The sequence below is a fragment of the Octodon degus genome, unplaced genomic scaffold (assembly GCF_000260255.1).
Source record: "Octodon degus isolate 3935 unplaced genomic scaffold, OctDeg1.0 scaffold00266, whole genome shotgun sequence".
In the NCBI taxonomy this organism is placed as follows: Eukaryota; Metazoa; Chordata; class Mammalia; order Rodentia; family Octodontidae; genus Octodon; species Octodon degus.
In genome coordinates, this window is record NW_004524842.1 from 204,236 (window position 1) to 225,160 (window position 20,925).

Genomic DNA, 20,925 nt, shown 5'->3' on the forward strand with positions numbered 1-20,925 from the left:
TTCACATATGGTACCAGGGCTGAAACTCTGGACTTTGTGCTTGCAAGGCAGGCGTTTATGCCACTGAAGTATCTCCTTCCTGGAGGGGTCAATTTTTTTTTTTTTTTTTTTTTTTTTGTCTTTTTGAGACAGTTGCCCTATGCAGCTCAGGCTGGCCTTGAGCTCACTTTGTAACCTAGGGTAGCCTCAAATTCGTGATCCTTGTGCTTCAGCCTTCCTAGTGTTTGGATTACAGTGTTAGGATTATACGTGTGTCCCACCACATCCGGTTTTAATTTAAACCATTTGTTAAACTAAAACCCAGAGTATGTTCTAAACATTTTTGGGTCATGAACACGTTTAAGATTTTGAGGGCTGGGGAAGCCCAAGGACCTGAGTTCGATCCCCGGTACCACATGCTTTGCCCAAGGCCTGAAACCCGCAGTGGTGGCACAAGCCTGTAATCCCAGCTCTGGGGAGGCTGAGACAGGAGGATCACTACGAGTCTGAGCTGTGTACTGAGAACCTTTAATAATTTGTTAAGGTCATGCATGGATTCCTTCCCCTGAAAAATTCACATAGAGGCACCGAAAATGTGTCCAGGACCCAAAGGTTGCTAGTGAGGGATCCTGCCACATAGCCTGCATGGTGCCTACCGCTCCCACAAAAGGAGAAAACAATCATGAACCTATTACTTTTGGGAGCTAGTCTACTCCGAACTCATTAAAGATGAGTATAAACAGGAAGTTCAAGGTCATGCACGCAGCCAGGGTGAAGCCCCGTAGCTGAACAAGCCCTAAAGACTCAACAACCCTTGCCCTAAACACAGTAAGCTCTGTTGACTTCAGAGGCCCTTATCTCCCAAAATGTTCTACTACTCATTGTTAAATACATGATCGTAGATGATTTTCGCAATCTAGTGAGGCAGTGGGCTATGGCGAAACCTAAATCCCCACTGGATGGCTGTCTTGCCTAGAGACGCTGGGCCCGCAAAGGGCCCACCGGCTAAGGAGCCTCCCATGCCTGAGCGCTGGCCAGACTTCTCGCCTTCCTTGGCCTTCTCACGCTGCGCTGGTTTAGCAGGCACCTGAGTACCATCTGCCACCAGGAGCCAAAGGACCCGTCTTGTCCCTTGCAAGAGGACCGTCACATAGCCAGTGCTAGGAACCTAGCAGGCGGCCTCGGCGCCCCTTCAGAGCTCCGTGGGTGTCGGGACCTATATCACACTCTCCTTTCCCTCCACCCGCAAGCGTTGGTTCCCGTCCGGTACCTGTGCAGTGAACTGCGCCTTCTGTTGTTCGGCCGCCACCAAGCGCTGCAGCTCCGCTTCGTTTGCCTCGCCAAGCTCCGCCATTGTCCGGAAGACGTAAAAGTTAGGGAGAGCGCTATGCGCATGCGCAACAGGCGCGCGCCAGGACTTACGTCCGGCTCCCCTGGCGTGTTCTCTCCGCGCTTTCTTTTGTCGTCACGGGGTAGACTTTGTACTTCCGGGTTAGTGGACGACCTTGAGGCTTCAAAAGCAAGATGGCGGCTATCCTGAGGCTGAGTGTCCTCCGCGGGGCCCAGGGATCCCGAGGTGAGGGGTGGTTAGCTGGAGGTGCTTGACGCAGCCTCCAGCAGGGCAAGTGGTTGGGAGTGAGGACTTGGTTGCCGGGTGGTGAGAAAGCTTGAGCAGGCAGGAATCCTTTCCTTTCCGCCTCCCAGCCTCCTGCCCGAGGAGAGCCGTGAGCTCCGTCGCCTGCGGGCCCAGAGGTTCACCTCCCAGCTCCGGGTTGACGTGACAGGATAACTTGAAAGAAAGTGCCCTCTGGAAGCTATTCTCCATAATCGTTCATTTTGTGTTTTTCTTTCTATTTACTGTTCTTAGAATGCCCGCCGCCCTCGAATTAGTAAAAAGAATTAGGATTTGAGCCCATTTTCCCAGGGTTCCTAAGTTGGCTTGTGTTGTGGGGATCATCAGCTGAGTAGGCCATTGATGCTGGACCAGGCACTGTAGTAAGGTCAGAACAGAGAGGAGTGTAATGAAAGAGCGTTCCTTTTTTTTTTTTTTTTTTTTTTTTTAAAGAAAATACATGGGGGAGTTAGCTCAGTAGAATAAGTGCTTGCCTGGCAAGCGCAAGGGCCTGAGTTCAATCCCCGGTTCCGCAAAAAAATAGAAAAGAAAATACATGTACATATAATCTAAGGTAAAGCCAAAACTTTTGTGCAAAAATTATGGCAGTTTAGATAAAGAATATTTCAGTTGTATTTTGAAAGGAGTATGAAATCTTGTTTTTGTTTTCCTTTATGTGGTCCAGGCTGGCTTTGAACTCAGTGTGACCCAGGCTGGCCTCAGACTCAGAGCAGTCTTATTGCCTGGGCCTCCCAAGTGCTGGGATTGCAGATGTGCCCCACCGTGCCCAGCACCTATCTTGGTTCCTGACATGTACCTGATTTGAGGATTGAGAAAGCCAAGGAAGGAGGACAGTCTGGTTAGTGCTACTGAGCTAGCCAAAAGCAGTTCTGGAGTAGGAGCTGCATGGTATGAGAGAAAACAGAAAGAATTGTATAGTTGGTGGGTGGGAAGATCAAGGGGAAAAACTTGAGTTTAGAAAGATGAAGGAATTAAATCAGAATTTTTTTGTACTAGGAATTGAATATAAAGCCTTGCATATGAACTCAATTACTGAGTCCCCTTTTTAAAAATGGCATTTTGAGATCAGATCTAGCTGTGTAGTTCAGGCAGGCCTTGAACTCACTGTGTAGCTCAGGCTGACCTCAGGCTTGTGGTAATCCTCCTGCCTCAGTTTGCCAAATGCTCAAATTACAGACTTGCCCTGCCATACCCAGCTTGAGATAGGGTCTTGCTAGAATGTCTGGAGTAGCCTTGAATTTGTGATCCTCCTGCTTCAGCCAAGTAATTATAGGCCAGTTCACTGTGCCTGCCTACAAAATAATGTACTTTGTTAAGAAACACTGTACACTTACTTGGTATTGAAGTATAGCCATTGCTTTGTGTTTTTATTTTTTCTTCCTGAGACAGGATCCCACTGTGTTGCCCAGGCTGGCCCACAATCCTGGGTTCAGGTGATTTCGAAGGGTAGCCATTGAAAAACTTAACAGATCCTCAGTTTCAGCTTGCCATTGTGATAATATAGTTGGTGGCTATGGTAGAAGATGGAGCAGGCCCAGATTCAAGTCAGGGAGATTGGATGCTGTTGTAGTCTAGGCAAGATGAAGTCCTGAGCTTGGAAAATAAAAAGAGGTTGTCTCAGGGAATATTAGTAAGCTATGTCAGTCAGATTTGGTGAGGATTTAAGTTTTTTTAAAATTTTTTTAGTATAGTGTCTACCTATGCAGTTCAGACTCATAATCCTCCTCCTGTCTCTCTCCCCAGTGCTGGGATTATAGATGTGTACCACCACACCTGGTTTCAGGGCTGGCAGGGTATGAGGTACCAGGGATCAAATTCAGGACCTTGTGCTTGCCAGGCAGGCTCTTAGACTGCTGTACTGTTACCCCTGCCCTTGGTGATTTAATTTAGAGACGAGGCCCTGTATTACTTGCAGATTCCTGGCGTAGTTTAGAGAGTGCCTAAAGTGTCATTAGAGTAAAAAACATAAAATAGGAATGAAAGTTTGGATGAGAAAATGAGTTGAAGAATTTCAGTATTTGGTATGTTGAGTTTGATGAGCATGTAAGTTTTGCTGCAGAAAAGCCTGGCAAGCAGTTAACTGAAACTGGAGAGGTGTCAGGGTTGGAGTCATAGACGTGGATATCAGCTTATAGGCAATAAATGAAACCATGAGAGTGAATGCAAGGCCTTGGTTGGGCACAGGAACTGAGGATGGCAATGGGCAAATACAGGATCCTAGGGAAAACCCGTGAATGCAGGAGGAGACTGATAGGGTGTGGTCACAATCATAAGGAGAACTTAAAAGAGTGCTGGCTAGTACACTCAGCATTCCCAGCACTCCAAAGGATATGAAGGAGGTGTACTGTCATAAGTTCAAGGCCAGCCTGGGCTGGCCAGCTCTCCCTGAACTTCACAGTGAAACCCCATCTTAAAAAATCAAAACCAGGCTGAGGAGATGGCTCAGCGGTCTAAAACACCTGCTTAGGTAAAGGGACCTCTGTTTTATCCCCAACACCACGTGCACCAGAGCCAGTCCTGCCCCAAGACAGGCTGAGCTGGTCACAAAAATCCCAAAAAACAGGAGTTCTAAAGTAAGGAAAAAGACCAGGTTATCAAATCAAAAAGGGGTTGCTTTCTTAAGAATATAACAAGATCAACTAAGAGTATAATTCATGAAGTTTTTTTTTCCTTTTGGTACCAGGGATTGAACTTGGGACCTTTCACTTGCCAGCCAGGTGCTTATGCTATTGAGCTATCTCCCTGGCCTAATAAGACTGTAATTGAACAGTAAATATTGGCCATGGCTATGTGGAGGTGGTTGGTGATCTATTAGAGCAGGTAAAAAAAAAATGTTTCAAAAGCGTGAGAGTAAAGAAGTACTTTAGACGTCACTTTACAGAAACAAGATTGGAAAGTGAAGGAAGAAAGAACAGGGGAAAAATGCATGGTCATTATTTGGAGGGTGTGGGATCAAGAGAAGGGCTGACTATACTACATCAAGTGTTAATGGCCAAAGGGAAGGAAAAATTTAAAAAAGAAAATAACAAGAAATGACCTGTGTCTGTGTGCCGTTAACATTCTGAAAACTGTGCTAACCATCTTGCAATGCTTTGTCTGATTTTTTATATAGAGCATTGTGAAGTAAGTACAGTTGTTTCCCTTACACAAATGAGGAAATTGAGACATGCTGAGCCAGTTTAACTCAGTTGCTTATTATCTCACACTGAATAAGTGATATGGCTGGGTAAACGTAGCTTTGTCTATTTTTTAACTAACATGCAGCATCCAGAATGGGAGAGAAAGTTAGTTCATGGGTCTGAGTGGAGCACATGGATGTAGTCTCACCTACTCTGCAGATTGCAGCAGGAGAATTACAAGTTTGAGGCCAGACTGGGCAACTTAGTAAGACTCTGCCTCCAAATAGAAGCTCCTGGGAGCACAGTCCCTAATATTGTGAGAGGGTGCATGTGTGAGTGGAGACATTGGTCTTGGAAGAGAAGAAGGCAGTGGTGGAACTTTCAAGGTGGACAGAGTTCCATGAGAGCAAAGATTCGTCTTGTTCCGATGCCAAGCACAGTCTTAAACTTAGTGAATATTGGATAAATAGATGAATAAGTGGGAAAAGAGAGAAGTTAACCATCTATTTAAAAAATAAGAAAGGCCCCTTTACTTATGTGATTCATTGGTTCTTCAGTCTTTACTGCCTTCATAGTATAGATGAGAGAGCACTTATTTAAGGTGAGGTAGCTTTCCTTTTTGCCGCTGTTAAATAAGAGGTGCTTATGATCTCTTTAACATTTCTTTCCTCAGGCCTGTTTCTTCAAACTCCAGTGGTAAAACCTGCTCATGTCTCAGCATTTCTCCAAGACCGCCTATCTCCAGGATGGTGTGGAGCCCAGCACATTCACCTATCGCCAAGCTGCCATGGTATGTTCTCTCCTACCCTGCTGATCTTTGGCTTCTGCTCATTTTTAGCTGAACGACTTACCGTGCCTTTGATATACTTGATGTCTGTCCCATTTTGCACTTGGGATTTAGCCAGGCTCTCGTGTTTACCTCTGACAAGTGAAGACCTAGTGCCAGGGATGTAGCTCAGTGGTATAAGTGCCTTTCTGGCAAGCAAGCTTGATCCCTGGTACCATGTTCCATCCCTGGTAGCAAAACAACAACAACAAATGACCCTAATTGTTATTGAATGGTGCTGTTTATATTCATAGAGAATTTCCTGGCCTAAATATTAAAATTTTTAAATTTTTTTTTCCTAAAATAGTTTTGTAGGATTATTGCCTCCATATAGTCAAATCCCTTGTATTTAGTTAGGTAGTGGAAAGGAACCACTTGTGAATTAATAAGGTATTTTTAAAACTTATGTCTTAGCCAGGTGTGGTAACACATGTCTGTAACCTCAGGGAGACTAAGGCAGAATAATAGCCGCAAGTTCAGGGTCAGCCTGCACTACATAGTGAGTTCAGGGGCAACCTGTGTGTACAGTGAGACCCTGTCTCAAAAAACCCCCAAAAAGAAAGAAAGAACTCAAGTCTTGTGTGTTGCATTATGTGTATTGCTTATTTTTTTTTTAGTTTGATTTAAAACCATACGACAGATCCTAAATGAATGTAGCTATTATTCAGATTAATCTTAGAAAACCTGAAGGAGAATAATGAAAAGTGTATTTCTATTTTTAAAGTCTGAAGAGGACAGACTTCTCTTGATTCTTAAGTCAACCACTTAAGAGTTATTTCTTAGTTAAGAAAGACTAGGTGAATATAGTTTGTTTTAGTTTTGGTTTTTGCTGAGGCTTTTTCTGTCTTTGAGAAGGTTTTGTTTTGGATTATTTTGCATAGTTCAAGTTAGATTTAGCAGAGTAGTTCTGGAGAAAACTTTGAAAGAAGTGTCCTGAAATAATACACATACATTTTTATGTATTTGCCTATGTGATACTTCATGGGGAGAAACTCCATTTTTTTATTAGATTTCCCGAAGAAGTGTGTAATCCAAAAAAGATAGCCTCTCGAAGAAGCATTTAAAACCCAGATAGTTTTTTGTGTACATAGCTCTGTGTCTTGTTTTACATTTATTTGTAAGCAATGGGATAAAAAACTGACCTTAATCCTTTGTCTTTGAGATAGTTCAATTAATTCTGTCTTAAGTGGGTAATGCTGATTACTTTCAATGATTAAAAGGTGTCAGTAAAGCCAGGTGTGGTGTTGCATGCCAGTAATTGCAGCATTTGGGAGACAGAAGCAGGTGAGTACCAGTACTGTGAGTTTGAGCCAGCCTGGACTGCTTCAGCTAAAGTCCATGGTTGGCCTAATTTCACAAAGAGATTTCACCTGTCTTCTCACCTAGATGTCCAGTAGATCCATGTTCTTATTAGCGTAGATGGGTATTGAGACACCTTTGCACTAGACGGCTTCAAAGAAAGGGTATAGAGTTACATCTTATCTCTGCCGTCCAGCTTTCTGGCAGTTCAGGTTATTATATGGTACATGTCGGATGTAAGAGCTGTGTGTGTCTTCCTGACAGCGTGTGAATCTGCTCTTTCTTGTAGCTGGTTCCAAGGCTGCGTCTGTCCACTGGACTAGTGAAAGAGCAGTCAGTGTTTTGCTCCTGGGCCTGCTTCCTGCTGCGTATTTGAATCCTTGCTCTGCAATGGACTACTCCCTGGCTGCAGCCCTCACTCTCCACAGTCACTGGCAAGTATAGCGGTCCCTTTGGAGTCACGATGCCTGAGAGCTTGTCTTGTGTATTGTATATGAGGGAAAAGTTGAATGAGATATTAAAAACCAGGGCCAGGGAGATAACTCAGTAGATAGAATAAGCACTTGCCAGGGCCTGAGTTCCATCCCTGGTTCTGCCAAAAAGAGAGAGAGAGAGAGAGAGAGAGAGAGAGATTAAAAACCTATAGAAAGGGCTGGGCGTAGTGGTGCATTCCTCAGGAGGCTGAGGCAAGAGGATTTCTGCAAGTTAGAGGGCATCCTGGGCTACAAAGTGAGTTGAAGGCCAGCCTGAACTATAGCAAAACCTGTCTCAAAAAGACCTATGGAAAATTTAGTTATAAACAAAATAGCTATATGCCCAGGTTTATGTATTTACTGCCTAGTTGATATCTTCATTTCCATATCTAATAGGCATTTTGAATATAGCGTCTATAAAACTGAGTTCTTGAACTTCTCCTAATCTGTTCCTCCTATACTCATGCACATCTGAATTAATGGCATTTCCATTCTGCTCTTGTTAAAGCCAAACCTAGCATCATCTTTGATTCCAGTAGTAGGTCTCCTAACTTCTCTGCTTTGTGTCTGTTCCAACACAGCTGCTCCAGTAATCCTCTTAAAATATCAGGACAAGACCTTACACTTCTCAAAGCCGTTACTTATCTCCTTATGCAAACTGAAAGAATTCTTAGAGTGGCCTACGGTTGTAGGTGTATGACTGATGGGTCGTGCCTGTAATCCTAGCTGCTCAGTAGGCTGAAGAGGCTCATTCTGGAGTGTGAGGCCAACAATTCAGACTGGCAGTACAGCAAGATCAACTTTTCTGTCTCTCTGTCTCTGTCTGTGGCTGTCTGTCTATCTCTCTCTGTCTCTATTTCTTGCCCTTCGTCCCTCCCCCTTTCTCTTTCTCTCCCTCCCCTCTCCCTTTCTCTCCCTCTCTCCTTCCCCTTTTCTCTCTCTCCTTTCCTCCCTCTCTTCTCCCCTTTCTTTCCTCCCTCCCTCTCGCTCTCCCTTTCTCCCTCCACCGTTTCTCTCCTGCCCCTTTACTGTCCTGCCTCACCTGGGAACACACATTGCTCATTGCCTCATATTTCTTGTTTCACCAACATTAAATCCATCTTCAGAGCATAGCCTCAGTTGTGACTTGACAGCATATCCTTGGTTGTGAGTCCAGGTTAAACCAATAGCTTTACCTAGACAACTTTACTTACCCCCTAACTAGTTTTATTTTTGTGTTTTTGTCCTGTTTTCCTACTGTCCTTTTGGTGCACTATAACCAGAGTCACCTTTTCCAAAAACTTACATTTCTCCAAAGACAACCCACAAGTGGTCAGTATACCAATCAATACTTGTAGATCATTTATTATTAGAGAAATGCAAATTAAAACCACCACAGTGAGATACCACTCCATACCTTCTTAGGATGGCTGCAGTGAGAAGATGAGCAATACCAGGTTTTTGTGAGGATGTGGGGGAGCTGGAACCTCATACATTCTGCCAGGAATGTAAAATATGGCAGCTACTTTGGAAAACACTTTAGTAGTTAAAACACAAGTTGACCTGTGACTCAGCAATTGCACTTTTGGGTAAATGCCCAAGAGAATTGAAACTATGTTTCCACACAAAAACTTGCACAAGAATATTTATAACTCATGATTTTTATCTTTTATTTTTTTGCAGTACCAAGGATTGCACTTAGGACCCTGCACTTGCCAAGCAAGTGCTTATTCTACTGAGCTATCTCCCCAGCCCAAGAATATTCATAGCATGTTGGTTATACAGTTCAAATGTTCATTAGCTGATAAATACTTAAATAAAATATCACATTATGGAATGGAATACTAGTCACACAAAAGTGTGAGGTGTTATCTGCTATACAGCATGTATGGACATTGAAAATATGCTAAATGAAAGGAGTGTCACACAAAAATCAGAATTTAGGGTTTGTTTTTTTTTTTTTGGCAGAACCAGGAATTGAACTCAGGCCCTTACACTTGCCAGGGACGCACTTATTCCACTGAGCCATCTTCCCAGCCCCCAAAACCAGAATTTAATTTGTTTGAAATGTCTAGAATTGCCTGGCGTGTTGGTACTACCTGTAATCCCAACCTTCTGAGTGGCAGGATGATTGCAAGTTTGAACCAAGATGGAAAAATTAGCCTAGTAAGGCCTTGTTTCAAAAAAATTGGACTGAGGATGTAGCTTAGTGCGGAGGCCCTGGGTTGTATCCTCAGTCACATACACACATGCACACACACACATCCCAAATCCACAGAGACAGAAGCAAATTACTGGTTTGGTAATAGGCTAATGGCTAGAGCTTTTTTTTTTTTTAAGATAGTGAAAATGTTCTGGAGTTAAATGATGATAGCTTACAACTATATAACTATACTGAAAAAAACCACACAGTTTAGAAGGTAAATCACCTTTTCTTCCTCCCTTTCCTCCTATCTCCCTCCTTGAAAAGATGACACAGGGACTAGAAGCAAAACTTAAGGCTCCATAAAAGTGGATGAACCAATTTACTTTTTGTACTCTACATATTTATGACATGTTCTGACCCTTAATATCTGCTTCATAAATTATTTTTTAATTAATGAAAAACCCTGAAGAGCATCATATTTATATTAGCATTTCATGAGCAGAGGAGCATTTAGTTACTGTTTCTAAGTGATTGTGGAAAATTGATTCTAAAGAGTAAAATTTCCTCCTGGCAAATGCAAGGTCCTGAGTTCAATCCCTAGTACTAAAGAAAGAAAGGAAAAAAAAGTCCTTGTTATATGTTAGTAAATTTTTTTTTTTTTTTTTTTTTGGTGGAACCAGGGATTGAACTCAGGCCGTTGCGCTTGCCAGACAAGTGCTTATTCCACTGAGCCATCTCCCCAGCCCTGTTAGTAAGTTCTTGATTTCTTGATTTTGGTTTAGATTTTATAACCCTGAATTGTTTTGGTTTATTGTCTCAAAAAATAAGTAAATAAATAAATAAGAAGTGCAGGAATAACTGCTTACTAAAAGGTACACAAAATTCCCTAAAGAAGCAGTCAGTTACAGGAGTGACAGAGACAGTACATTTTGCGTCTGTCTTTGCAGCCAAACAACCTATACCGTTTTCTAACTTAGGATTTTTAATTGGTACTGTGACTCTTCTTCCTCTCTAGGGGCCTTGGACAAGTTGTGACGGACTATGTTCATGGAGCTGTGCCCCAGAAAGCTGCCAAGGCAGGCCTTTTGGCACTCTCAGCTTTAACTTTTGCTGGCCTTTGTTACTTCAACTACCATGACGTGGGCATTTGCAAAGCTGTTGCCATGCTGTGGAAGCTCTGATCTTCTGGACTTACTACTTTAAGGATTGATTGTGCGCCTCTTTGCCTCTGCCCTGTCATGCCATTCAGCTCACAGTAAGCAAAAAGTAACGGATAAGTTCATCGGGCCTTGTGAGATGGTCATTTGTAGCATTTAAGGTCGAGAGGAATTGTATCCAAGAATAGTGAGACTGAGTTCTGTGTTTTAGTGAGTTAATGGGTCTGCCTCCCAACTCACAAGACTCAGTATAATTAAACATTGCATATGAGCTTTTGCCTTTTAATTTATCTTTTAAAGAGAATTCAGCTTTATTACTATCAATTCATGGCCATACTTTTATATTTTTCCTGGGAATAATACATGACTGTACTTTCACATTTTTCCTGGGAATAATAGACAAAGGGAAATTCATGAGTAACTACTTTCCAGAAAATCAGATAGTGTTTAATCTTTGGAAATGTCCCTGACTGTTCATTTGGTACCAGATAATGATAATTACTCTGCACCCTAGAGAGACTTTGAAATTAGGAAATGCTGATATTTCATAATACAGATTTCTGAATCCTATGAAGAAAAGCTTAGAGAGCTTCTGAATTTAGGGAAGAGATCTTCTTGCAGATGAATCAGAATACTTCCGATTCCAAATTCATTCTCAAAAATGTTTTGTTTGCTGTAGAATGATCGGTCTACAAATGTAAAATTGTAAGTAATAAATTACTTTCCCTTTGTGGGAATTGCTAATGAGAAAGTGTATTCTGTAAAAAGAAACATTTTTTTAAAATAAAAGGTTGTATAATAAAAGTGTGTCCCACTCTTCTGTTTTAGCTGTCCCTAGTTTTAGTTGTTTCGGTTTTGGGATTTTGCTTGATATTTTTCTTACTGTTGTTGAGATGGTGTCTCCCTGTATACTTCAGGCTGTCCTTGAACGCAGCAGTCATACTGCCTCAGCCTCCCAGTGTTGGCACGACAGGCTTCTGTCACCTCCCCCAGTCTGCTTTGTCTTCTGAGGTGGGAATCTTACTGTGCTACCCAGGGTTGTCATGAATGAGGCTCAAGCCATTCTGCTTCGTCCTCATAAGTAGCTGGGACAACAGGCAGAGGCTGCAGGATTCCTATACCTGGGGCCGTTCTGGAAGTGTTACATTCACATCTCTAAAACAGGACTGAACATTTAAATTTTCTTCTGAGACTGCATGTAAGTAAATCAGATTCAAAGTATTGTAATATAAATAGACTTCTATGTGATAGAAATAGTAAGTTTGTAAGTCACTTAGAGAAATGAATGCTGTATAAAGGTTCAATAGGAAGAGTGAGAACTGTCCAGGTCATGGGGTTCTGTGCATGCCAGCCCCTGAAATTCAACTTCTGTTCTCTATACATTTAGTATGGGCTAAGAACTGAGTGTACAGCTTGAATGTCTCAGAAATACCAGTACTGAGACTTAGTGTGTGTCACTCACCGAGGACCTTCCTAGACAGGGGAGGCAGCCTGCGGAACGCAGCCAGGCAGAAATGTGAGGCTGTGGTGAGGGTCTGCACTCGGGCTTGAGCTAAGCTGTCCTTACCATGCCCATGTCTTGGAGGCGATTCTGGGCTTGAGAAGGAATAACTAATTCTGTTTGTGGCTGTAGGATAGGTTTTAGGAGGAAATGATTCTGGAGCCGCAGTGTCTCAGCACTGTGGCATGCTGGTGGGAGGGAACATTGTTTCTGGCATTGTCTGTATTGTCACCTGATGGTGATAAGAAAGCAGATTGATTTTTAGTCGCTTTGATTACCATTTGAAAATCCTTATGATGCCACGTGAAATGGAGCCACATGAAATCCAAACGGGAGGACAGTGACTAGACACCGCTGGAGTCCTGGAGCCATGAACAATGTGAAATCTTCATTTGGTTCTGGAAGGCTGTCTAGAGCTAATGAGCACTAGATGCTGGGAGAAGTTAGAGCGGAGACTGCCTGCTCATGCTGCACCAGGTCCCAGTGGTTAGGGACGGAGCCCAGCAGCCTGTGGGACATCAGTACATTGCTGGAATAGCAGGGAAAGGGAGCCAAGGGCTGGTGTGGGAAGAGGTTTCTGAGGGTAAGTGCAGCAAGGTCAAGATTGCGCCTCAGGGCTGGGGACATAGCTCAGTGGCACAAGTGCCTGCCTGGCAAGTGCAAGGTCCTGAGTTTGAGTCCTGGTACAAAAAAAATCAAAAGAAATGGAAATATCTTTTACAGAGTGAGCTCAAGGCCAGCCTGAACTACATAACAAGGTCTTGCCTCAAAAAGACAAAAAGTTGTGATTTAGAGTTTCTGTCCTTTAAAAACATTTACAGAAGTTGATAAGCTGGAGGCAGAAAGACTAGAGTAGAAAAAAGGACTTCAACTTTGGCAGTGGAAAGTAGGATCAATTTCTAGAGCTATTACAGAAGTCAAGACTGTTCATTTATTAATTTCACAGATACACAGTACCTTATGTAACTGGCAGTGCTGGGTATATGGAGGAAATTTCCTCTGCCCTTGGATTCATAAGACTTGAGATAACAGGATTGAAATACAGTATGATAAGTGAAATAACAGGATTTTTGTTTGGTTGGTTTTTCAGAGACAAGAATCTTGCTGTGTAGTTTAGCTTGACCTTGGACTCTGTGTGTGTGGCCCAGGCAATTTGGCCATAGCTCCCGAGGGCTCGGATTAGGAAATAACAGTTAAACACATAGTTCAGTGATAAAGGTACAGTAAGGATTTGCCTTGTTTCCTGCAAGCAAAGATTTTTGACCTGGGTTCCGAAAGATAAGGAGTGGTCAAGCAGAAGCCTGCTTGAGGTTTGGCCTGTCTGCAGCAGATGAAGGATTGGGTGTGGAGGACCTTACACGCCATGGGGGGCATTGAGGCTATCTTGATAACAATAAAGGAGTTGCAAATAAATGAAAATTAACTAAATGTTGGAGTTGCTCAGGACTTCATGCAAATTACATAGCTAGAATTCCCTTATAAATAGGGTACAGTTGCAGTTGTGTGAGGTGTGGATTTGAGGATGGCAAGAAGGAACATGGAGGTTATTTCAATAGTTCCTAAAATAAATGCTAAGTTCAGAAAGCTATAGTAGCCATGGGGGCCTGCCCCTTAGCTCAGTTCTTTAAGTGGTTGCTTCAGCAAAGCAGTCAGGCTCTGGTTGCTGTGGTTCGATCCCCACAACTCAAGCGGCCAAACCTGCCCTGAAGGCATTTGGAGCAAAAAAAAAAAAAACAAAAGCAAGCTATAGTAGCCAGAAGGAAGGAAAGGGCAAATTCAAGAGAGATTTTGAATTTAGAATTTGCAAGTTACACTGGAATATGAAACAGCAAGGAAAGAATCTGCATTCACCTTTCGGTCTTATAAAAAAGATGGATGGGAGGAGGAGAATTTCTGAAGAGAAATTAAATGCTAGCTGGGTGGGCAAGGCTTAAGTCCTAGATTTGTAAGATACTCAGGAAGAGCCTTCAGACTTCTATTCCTGCCAGTAGGACAGACTGAATTTCAGCAAACACAATGGCATGAAGCTTCTAAGAATGTTAACGAGAGCAGCTTTACAGAAGGATTGTGTGTGTGTGTGTGTGTGTGTGTGTGTGTGTGTGTGTGTAATCGGGGATTGAACTCAGGCCCCTGCGCTTGCCAGGCATGCATTTATTCCACTGAGCCATCTCCCTGGCCCCTCAGAAGGATATTTTTGAGCTTGTGGAATGAAATCCTCTAGAGCCAGAACAGAATAAACAAGCGGGGGAGAGGCCCAGTGCTGAAGGCATCAGCCACGCTGGGAGCATGGGCTAAGCCACAAGGCCTAGAATGTGGGTCCTCAGGTGGCATGGGGACCAGAAGCAAAGCTTTGGACTCATAAGTTAGAGCAGAGATTCCTTCAAACCAAGAATGTGAAAGAATCTTCACCTCTAAGAGTGAGTTAGAAAAACAAATAATTTTTATCTGAAAAAAGCAGACTTTGAAGCAGAGATCCTGACCTAACTGTAGCCATTTGTTCAGTAAAGCAGCAGACATTGAGTTCTCTGCCACTGAACTCAGCTGAATCATGATTTACCAACGAATTGATACTTCTGTAAGTGTGCTAATAAAATGACTGCTGCGTACAGCTGTGCTCACCGCAAGATACCCATTGGCCCATAGCCTTCAGCAAGTGCTTATCTCGTTCTTGTGACTTCTGCTTGCCACCTTGTAAATAAGCTCTCTAATCCACACCATGCGCTTTGGAGATTACCCCTCTGCAGTCTGCTAGTGTCAGTAAAATTTTCTTTCTTTTTCTGAGCTCCTGGCTTTTATTTATTTATTTGTGTGTGTGTGTGTGTGTGTGTGTGTGTGTGTGTGTGTGTGTGGCCAGCTCAGCCCACCAGGGGGCGGGGCTGGCTGGCATGTGGTGCTGGGGGATTGAACCCATGGTCCCTGTGCTTTGCTAAGCTTGTTCTAAGTAGGTGCTTTAGACCACTGAGCCATCTCACCAGCCCGTTCCTGGCTTTTGTTGATTTAATTTGTGCTATAGCAACATAACTTTCTTACCTTTGTTTGGGTTGGAAGAAGAAAAGTTTCCTCCAAGAATATGTAGCCAGCCCAGGAGATAGTTCAGTGGTACAAGCGCCTGCCTGGCAAGGGCAGGGTCCTGAGATCAATCCCTGGTACCAAAATAATAATAATAAATATGTGGTCAAGAGCCAGTCCTCATGCCAGTTTGGAGCCTAAGGTAATGCTATCTTTGTGTCTGGAAAGACCACATTCTGTGAATTTAGTTGGTAGGGCCCCTGGTGACTTAGAATTAAATACAGATCCTCCCTGGAAGAAAGTTTTTGCAGTACCAGTTTCAGAAATTCCAGTGAGGCCAGACATGGTGGGACATACCTCAAATCCTAGTACTCAAGAGGTGAGGCAGGATTGCTGTGAGTTTGAGGCCAGCCTGGTCTTAATAGTAAGTTCAAGGCCAGCTGAACTACATAGCAAGACCCTCTCTCAGAACAACAAACTAATGAAAGCTTCCAGAAAACAAACAAACCAACCTTAGGATTTTTATAGGAAAAAATAGGGACAACTTGCGTAAGTCAGCACAAGTAACAAGTGGAACCCTACCCTCTAAGAATTCAGACCCTGGAATTGTCAGACCCAGAATATGAATGTAAAGTGAAATACAAGTTTTAAGTTGCCTGACCAGGGCTTAGAAGGTCTTTGAAGAGTATGATCTGTATCTGGTGTTCCCTTGTCTGTCCAGAGACTGGAGGGAAGTGTTCACAGAAGGAGGGGTCTGTTTCTCTGGAGGTGTGCTGGGTTGTCAGGGCGGATGCTCGGTGGAGCTGCGTGTCTGGGTTCTAGGACCTTAAATACTTCTACATTACCCTTCTCCATGAGCCTAGAACTCACTGAGCATGTCCACTGTGAGTCTAAGGCTTTTATTGGTGTCTCTTCTAACAAATCTAGTCTTCCATTTTATATCATATGGGCAATGTTTGGAGGCACATTGTTATTCCTTCCAAAAGTACGTAGTTTGTAGGTTGGGTATAAGATAGTATGTATGAGGGTTTTTTTTTTAGGGCAGGCTCCCGAGCTAAGGGACAGGCCCCCTCAAGAATTATACTATTGTTAGGTATAGGCATAAAATTTAGAATTAAGGCAGAACTTCAATCTATCAGAGAAATTACAATCCTTTATTTTTGCTGTTTGCTTTGTGATGATGGGATCAGACCCTGGGCTTTACACATGCTAGGCAAGTGCCCTACACTGATCTGTATCCATAGTTCCAGACATATAGGCATTTACAGGGTTATGATTTTGGCTGACTGAGTTAAATCCATTTGTAAGGTTTCAGGTGACTTTTCATGTCCAACTGGTAAAAATGAAGGTGGGAGTGGTGGTGCCTGCCTGTGATCCAAGCACTCAGCAGGCTGAGGCAGAAGGACTACTGTGAGTTCAAGGCCAGCCTGAACTGCATAGCAAAGCCCTGTCTCAAAAAGACAAAAATAAAAAGGTTGAATGAATGAATGAATAGTGGATTTCTGTAGCCTCCATGCTTTGTTTTGATTTTAGTTAACATGGAAATTATAAGAATGGGGTACAGTGCAGTTTTTGGAATACATGGATACCATGTCCAGTGATCAGATCAGGGTAGCTGCCCTCTTTGTGAATTCAAATGCTTAGTATGTCTTTGTGTTGGTAACACTCAAAATCCTCTCCTAGCTGCTTTGAGATGCACAATTGCCATCAGCCATTAGCTATAGCATGGTGCTATAGAACACTAGAAGCCATCGATCCTATCCAAGTGCTCGGCCATATCCATTAACCATCCTCTCTGTCCCCTACCTCCACCCTCCCTAGCTGCTGGTAACCGTTCTACTCCCTACTTCTACCTGTGTGTTCCTTGCAAATTGCGTGTGCCTGTGTGGAAGGAGGTACTCTAGCCAGAGCTGCCCTGGGGTGCTGGTGAAGGATCACAGATGTTCAACAGCATTGTAATATTGTAAACAGATGGAGGGGGCAGTAGCTGCTTCTTAGGGAAATCTACAGTAAGCCCAGCACTCTGTGAGGCTGAGGCAGGAAGATCACAGGTTTGAACTCAACCTGGGTAATTTAGGGAGATCCTGTCTCAAACAATAGAGGGGTGGGGAGAGCAGCACTGGGGGTATAGCTCAGTGTGGAAGTTCTGGTTTAGTCTCCAGTACTGCAAAAACAATAGAAGCCAAAAATACTAGATATAAAAGAAAGTTAAATATCATGGTCAAAGTACACAGAAAGGTGAGACGATTTGTGCCTGGATCTTGTAAGTGATTAAGTAACAATGTGGACAGATTAGTGTCTTTGAAAACAAAATTTTTGTCCTAGAAACAGGAGGTACAGTATACCATACAGAGCCTGGGGCATGGCTTGGGGGGGAACTCAGAGGCTCGAGTGAGAGAAGACACACGCCAACACCTTTCTGGATGTTTCTACATGACAGGGTTGACAGATGAGGTAGTGTAATTCCAGTGGGCTGTGGAACACAGAGGCTGTTTGCAGGTGACTGGCATCTGTCCTCGGGTCATAGGCCAAGGGAAGTTCTGGTTTGGTGTGCAAGTTAGATTAAGGAGGTGGGTGGGTTACAGGCTTGGTATTGATTGGTGAGTATATAGTTGGTGAGCTCGTTATGTAGGAATTAGCTAGCCCTGGCAGGACATCTCAGCCTTATATGTCCAGACATAAAATACAGAAAACAAACACCCTCAGTTAGGCATGGTACCTCATGCCTGCAATCCCAGAATTCTGTGCAGCTGAGGAAAATTTCAATTATGAGTTTAACCAGGTCCATTTAACAATTAAGATCCTGTCTCAAAATAAAAAAATGTAAGCTGGGTCTGATAGTGTGTGTGTAATCCCAGCACTCCGGAGACTTGCTATGAGGCAGGAGGATTGCCATGAGTTTGAGGCCAGCCAGGGCTACATAGTGAGTTTAAGGCTAGCCTGAACTGCCTAGTGAGACCGTTTGAACAGAAGTGGAAAAAAAAATTTAAAGTAAATAATAAAAATATGAAAAGACTTTGAATTGTAGCTAGCTGTAAATGTCCTGGGTTCAGTCGCCAGTAACACACACACACACACACACACACACACAGAGGCAGCAAACACAAACCCTTGGGTGGTGGTGGTTTCATAAGCTTATATATCAACTAGTGATGTCTCTGTCTTAAGTTTGCAGAGTGTGCTGATGTCAACAGAGAGGAAATGGTGTGCTGATGGTTTCTCAGAATGTAGCCCTGTCATTAAACAGTGCATGACTGCATGGATGCAAACAGACGCTACAGGGCTGGAGAGATGGCTCAGTGGTCTAAAGCACCTACTTGAAACAAGCTTGGCAAAGCACAGGCAGGGACCGTGGTTCGATCCCCCAGCACCACATGCCAGCCAGCCCCACCCCCTGGTGGACTGAGCTGGCCACACACACACAATAAATAAATGCAGTAAATAAATAAATAATTGATTTTAAAAAAAAACAGACATTACAACGTGTGCCATTAATACTGCACTGCATTTAATATCTTTGAGTCTGCATATTAACCTGGCAAGCATTGCCATCTTTCCTACGCTTAGTCCTTTTTTTTTTTAATGTGTTTGGTACAGGGTCTCACTGTGTAGCTGGGACTCATAGTGATCCTCCTGTTTTAGCCTCCCCAGCACTGGGATTACAGGTGTGCGCCACCATGTCCAGACTCATTTAGTCTTCTTGACCATTAAGGTTTCTCTGTGTTGGAGTTCTTTTGTTTCTCTTAATAACTATTACTTTTGTCTGAGTGGCTCGTCTATGTTCTGAATTAAGCTATTCCCAGTGCATTCCTTTTTATGATAAACAAGATTATTAAAATTATATGACTCATTAAAGTAAAATTATTTATTGTTTGCAGAATTTATTTGCTATTCATTAGGGTTTTTTTTTGTGTGTGTGTGTGGAACCGGGGATTGAACTCAGGCCCTTGCGCTTGCTGGGAAGCGCTTATTTTACCGAGCCATCTCCCCGGCCCTGTTCATTAGTTTTTATTTAAAAAAATTATATAAAAATGGCCAATAAGCACATGAGATGATTGAAATCACTAATTACTAAAGAAATGTGAATCAAATGAGGTACCATCTTATACCCATTAGGATAGCTATTATAAAAACAAATATGAACAAAAGCTAAAAGCAGAAAATAGGGAGTGTTGGGGAGGATGCGGAGAAGCATGTACCACCACTGTGGAGAATACAGTATCATGGTCCCCAAAATTTCAGAGTATAATTATGATGTAATCCAACAATTCCACATCTGAGTATACACCCCAATATTGAAAGCAGGATCTTTCCTTTTCTTCCCACTTCTACTCTCCCTCTTGTCTTTTTTCTTTCTTCCCTTTCCATGCCCTCTTCCTTCTTGCCTGCCTTCCTCTCTCTCCTATCTCTCTCCCTCTGTCTGCCCCTACCCCTGCCCCTGCTCTGCCCCTGCCCCGCCCCTGCCCCTGCCCCTGCTCTGCCCCTGCCCCTGCCCCTGTCCCTGTCCCTGTCCCTGTCCCTGTCCCATCTCTCACTCTCTCTAACCCCGAGTCATACAGTAAAACCTGTGATACTTAAAGACTAGTTTTCCCAACTTTGTGCAGGTGGATTTTGGAGATTGATGTGAACGGTGGCACGGGGCGCGCTATCGCGGCGATTTTCCTCCCTCTCCTCTCTCTTGCGGGACTGGAGGGCTCGCGATCTCCAAGCAGGCAGTAACAGTAGATGAAAAGAAAGCTGCTCCCTCTAGTGGAAAGAAAGGGGCATGGTTGCAAAAGAACCCCAGAGCTCCTGGGGCGCTCTACTTTTAACCACCACCACACTCTTAAAAGGAAATTAGATCTACAGGTTCTGTGAAAAGAAAAGGAAATGGCACTTTCTCTTGTCTACTAATTCTACCCTGGTTTGAATATTTTTCTCTTCAAGAGACTAGGCCGGCCGTGGTGGCACACGCTTATAATCCCAGCACTTGGGAGGCTGAGGCAGGAGGATCATTGTGAACTCGAGACCAGCCTGTGCTCCAAAGTGAGCTCAAAGCCAGCCTGAACTACATAGTGAATTCCTGTCTCAAAAAGACAGGAGAGAGAGAGAGAGAGAGAGAGAGAGAGAGAGAGAGAGAGAGAGAGCAGTGTGAGTGCTGGCTGGCAGATATGCTGGTGCATCCCGAACAAACCCTGACTGCGCTACATGGGTGACCTGGCCCAGTTTGTGGCCAGGGCAGCTTCCGCCCCTAAACTTTGGCTTCCCCTCGTTCCTATGTATTGAGTTATTACAGCAGAAATAGGGACTTACTCATGATTGGTTTATCTCTTACCGTGACTTTTAAAATTTTGTTACTGTTGTGTTTAATAGAGTCTTACTATGCAGCTCAGACACATAGTAATCCTCCTTTCTCAGCCTCCCCAGGGCTGGGATTACAGGCATGTGCCACTATGCTGTTTCTGGGACCTGTACAGCATGCAGTACTGGAGATCGAACTCGGGACCTTGCTCTTTCTAGGCAGGTGCTTGTGCCACTGAGCTGTCTCCCCAACCCCTCTTAGTGTAATTTAGAAGATTGGGAAGTTCATTAATTTTTTAAAAATTATCTCTTTTAGGGTTGGCCAGGTAGCTCAGAGGACTAAAGGGCTCTGTGTTATGCAGAGCACAGTGGCTGGGGTTCGATCCCCAGCGTGCGATTGAGACTGTGCACGCACCTGTAATCCCAGCGCTTGGAAGACTGAAGACAGGAGGATTACTACGTGTCTGAGCTCCAATCTACATAATGAGACCCTGAACACCCTGTAGACCCTGTACCAAATACAT

General features: G+C 43.5%; 2 protein-coding genes across 2 annotated transcripts in view; one reads left to right on the top strand and one right to left on the bottom strand.

Annotated features, from left to right (window-relative positions):
* Positions 1-1,375, bottom strand: part of Timm8b (translocase of inner mitochondrial membrane 8 homolog B) — a 15,400-nt gene extending 14,025 nt beyond the window's left edge. Inside the window, exon 1 of the mRNA XM_004646357.2 lies at positions 1,250-1,375. Within this exon, the coding sequence (XP_004646414.1) occupies positions 1,250-1,333 (84 nt within the window). The 5' untranslated portion in view covers positions 1,334-1,375. The remainder of the gene's footprint in view (positions 1-1,249) is intronic.
* Positions 1,376-1,465: 90 nt separating this feature from the next.
* Positions 1,466-10,790, top strand: Sdhd (succinate dehydrogenase complex subunit D). Its single transcript, XM_004646358.2, has 4 exons — positions 1,466-1,555; positions 5,405-5,521; positions 7,146-7,290; positions 10,470-10,790. Exons 1-4 carry the CDS (start codon positions 1,504-1,506, stop codon positions 10,633-10,635), a joined length of 480 nt encoding a protein of 159 aa, XP_004646415.1. The 5' UTR covers positions 1,466-1,503; the 3' UTR covers positions 10,636-10,790.
* Positions 10,791-20,925: the final 10,135 nt, after the last annotated feature.

What these genes read in the sequence shown, in the direction of transcription:
- Sdhd (XM_004646358.2), top strand. Translation starts at nt 1,504, where the DNA reads ATGGCGGCTATCCTGAGGCTGAGTGTCCTCCGCGGGGCCCAGGGATCC. An exon ending in CGGGGCCCAGGGATCCCGAG is followed by an intron (nt 1,556 to 5,404) that starts GTGAGGGGTGGT and finishes TTCTTTCCTCAG; the next exon opens with GCCTGTTTCTTCAAACTCCA. An exon ending in CCTATCGCCAAGCTGCCATG is followed by an intron (nt 5,522 to 7,145) that starts GTATGTTCTCTC and finishes TCTTTCTTGTAG; the next exon opens with CTGGTTCCAAGGCTGCGTCT.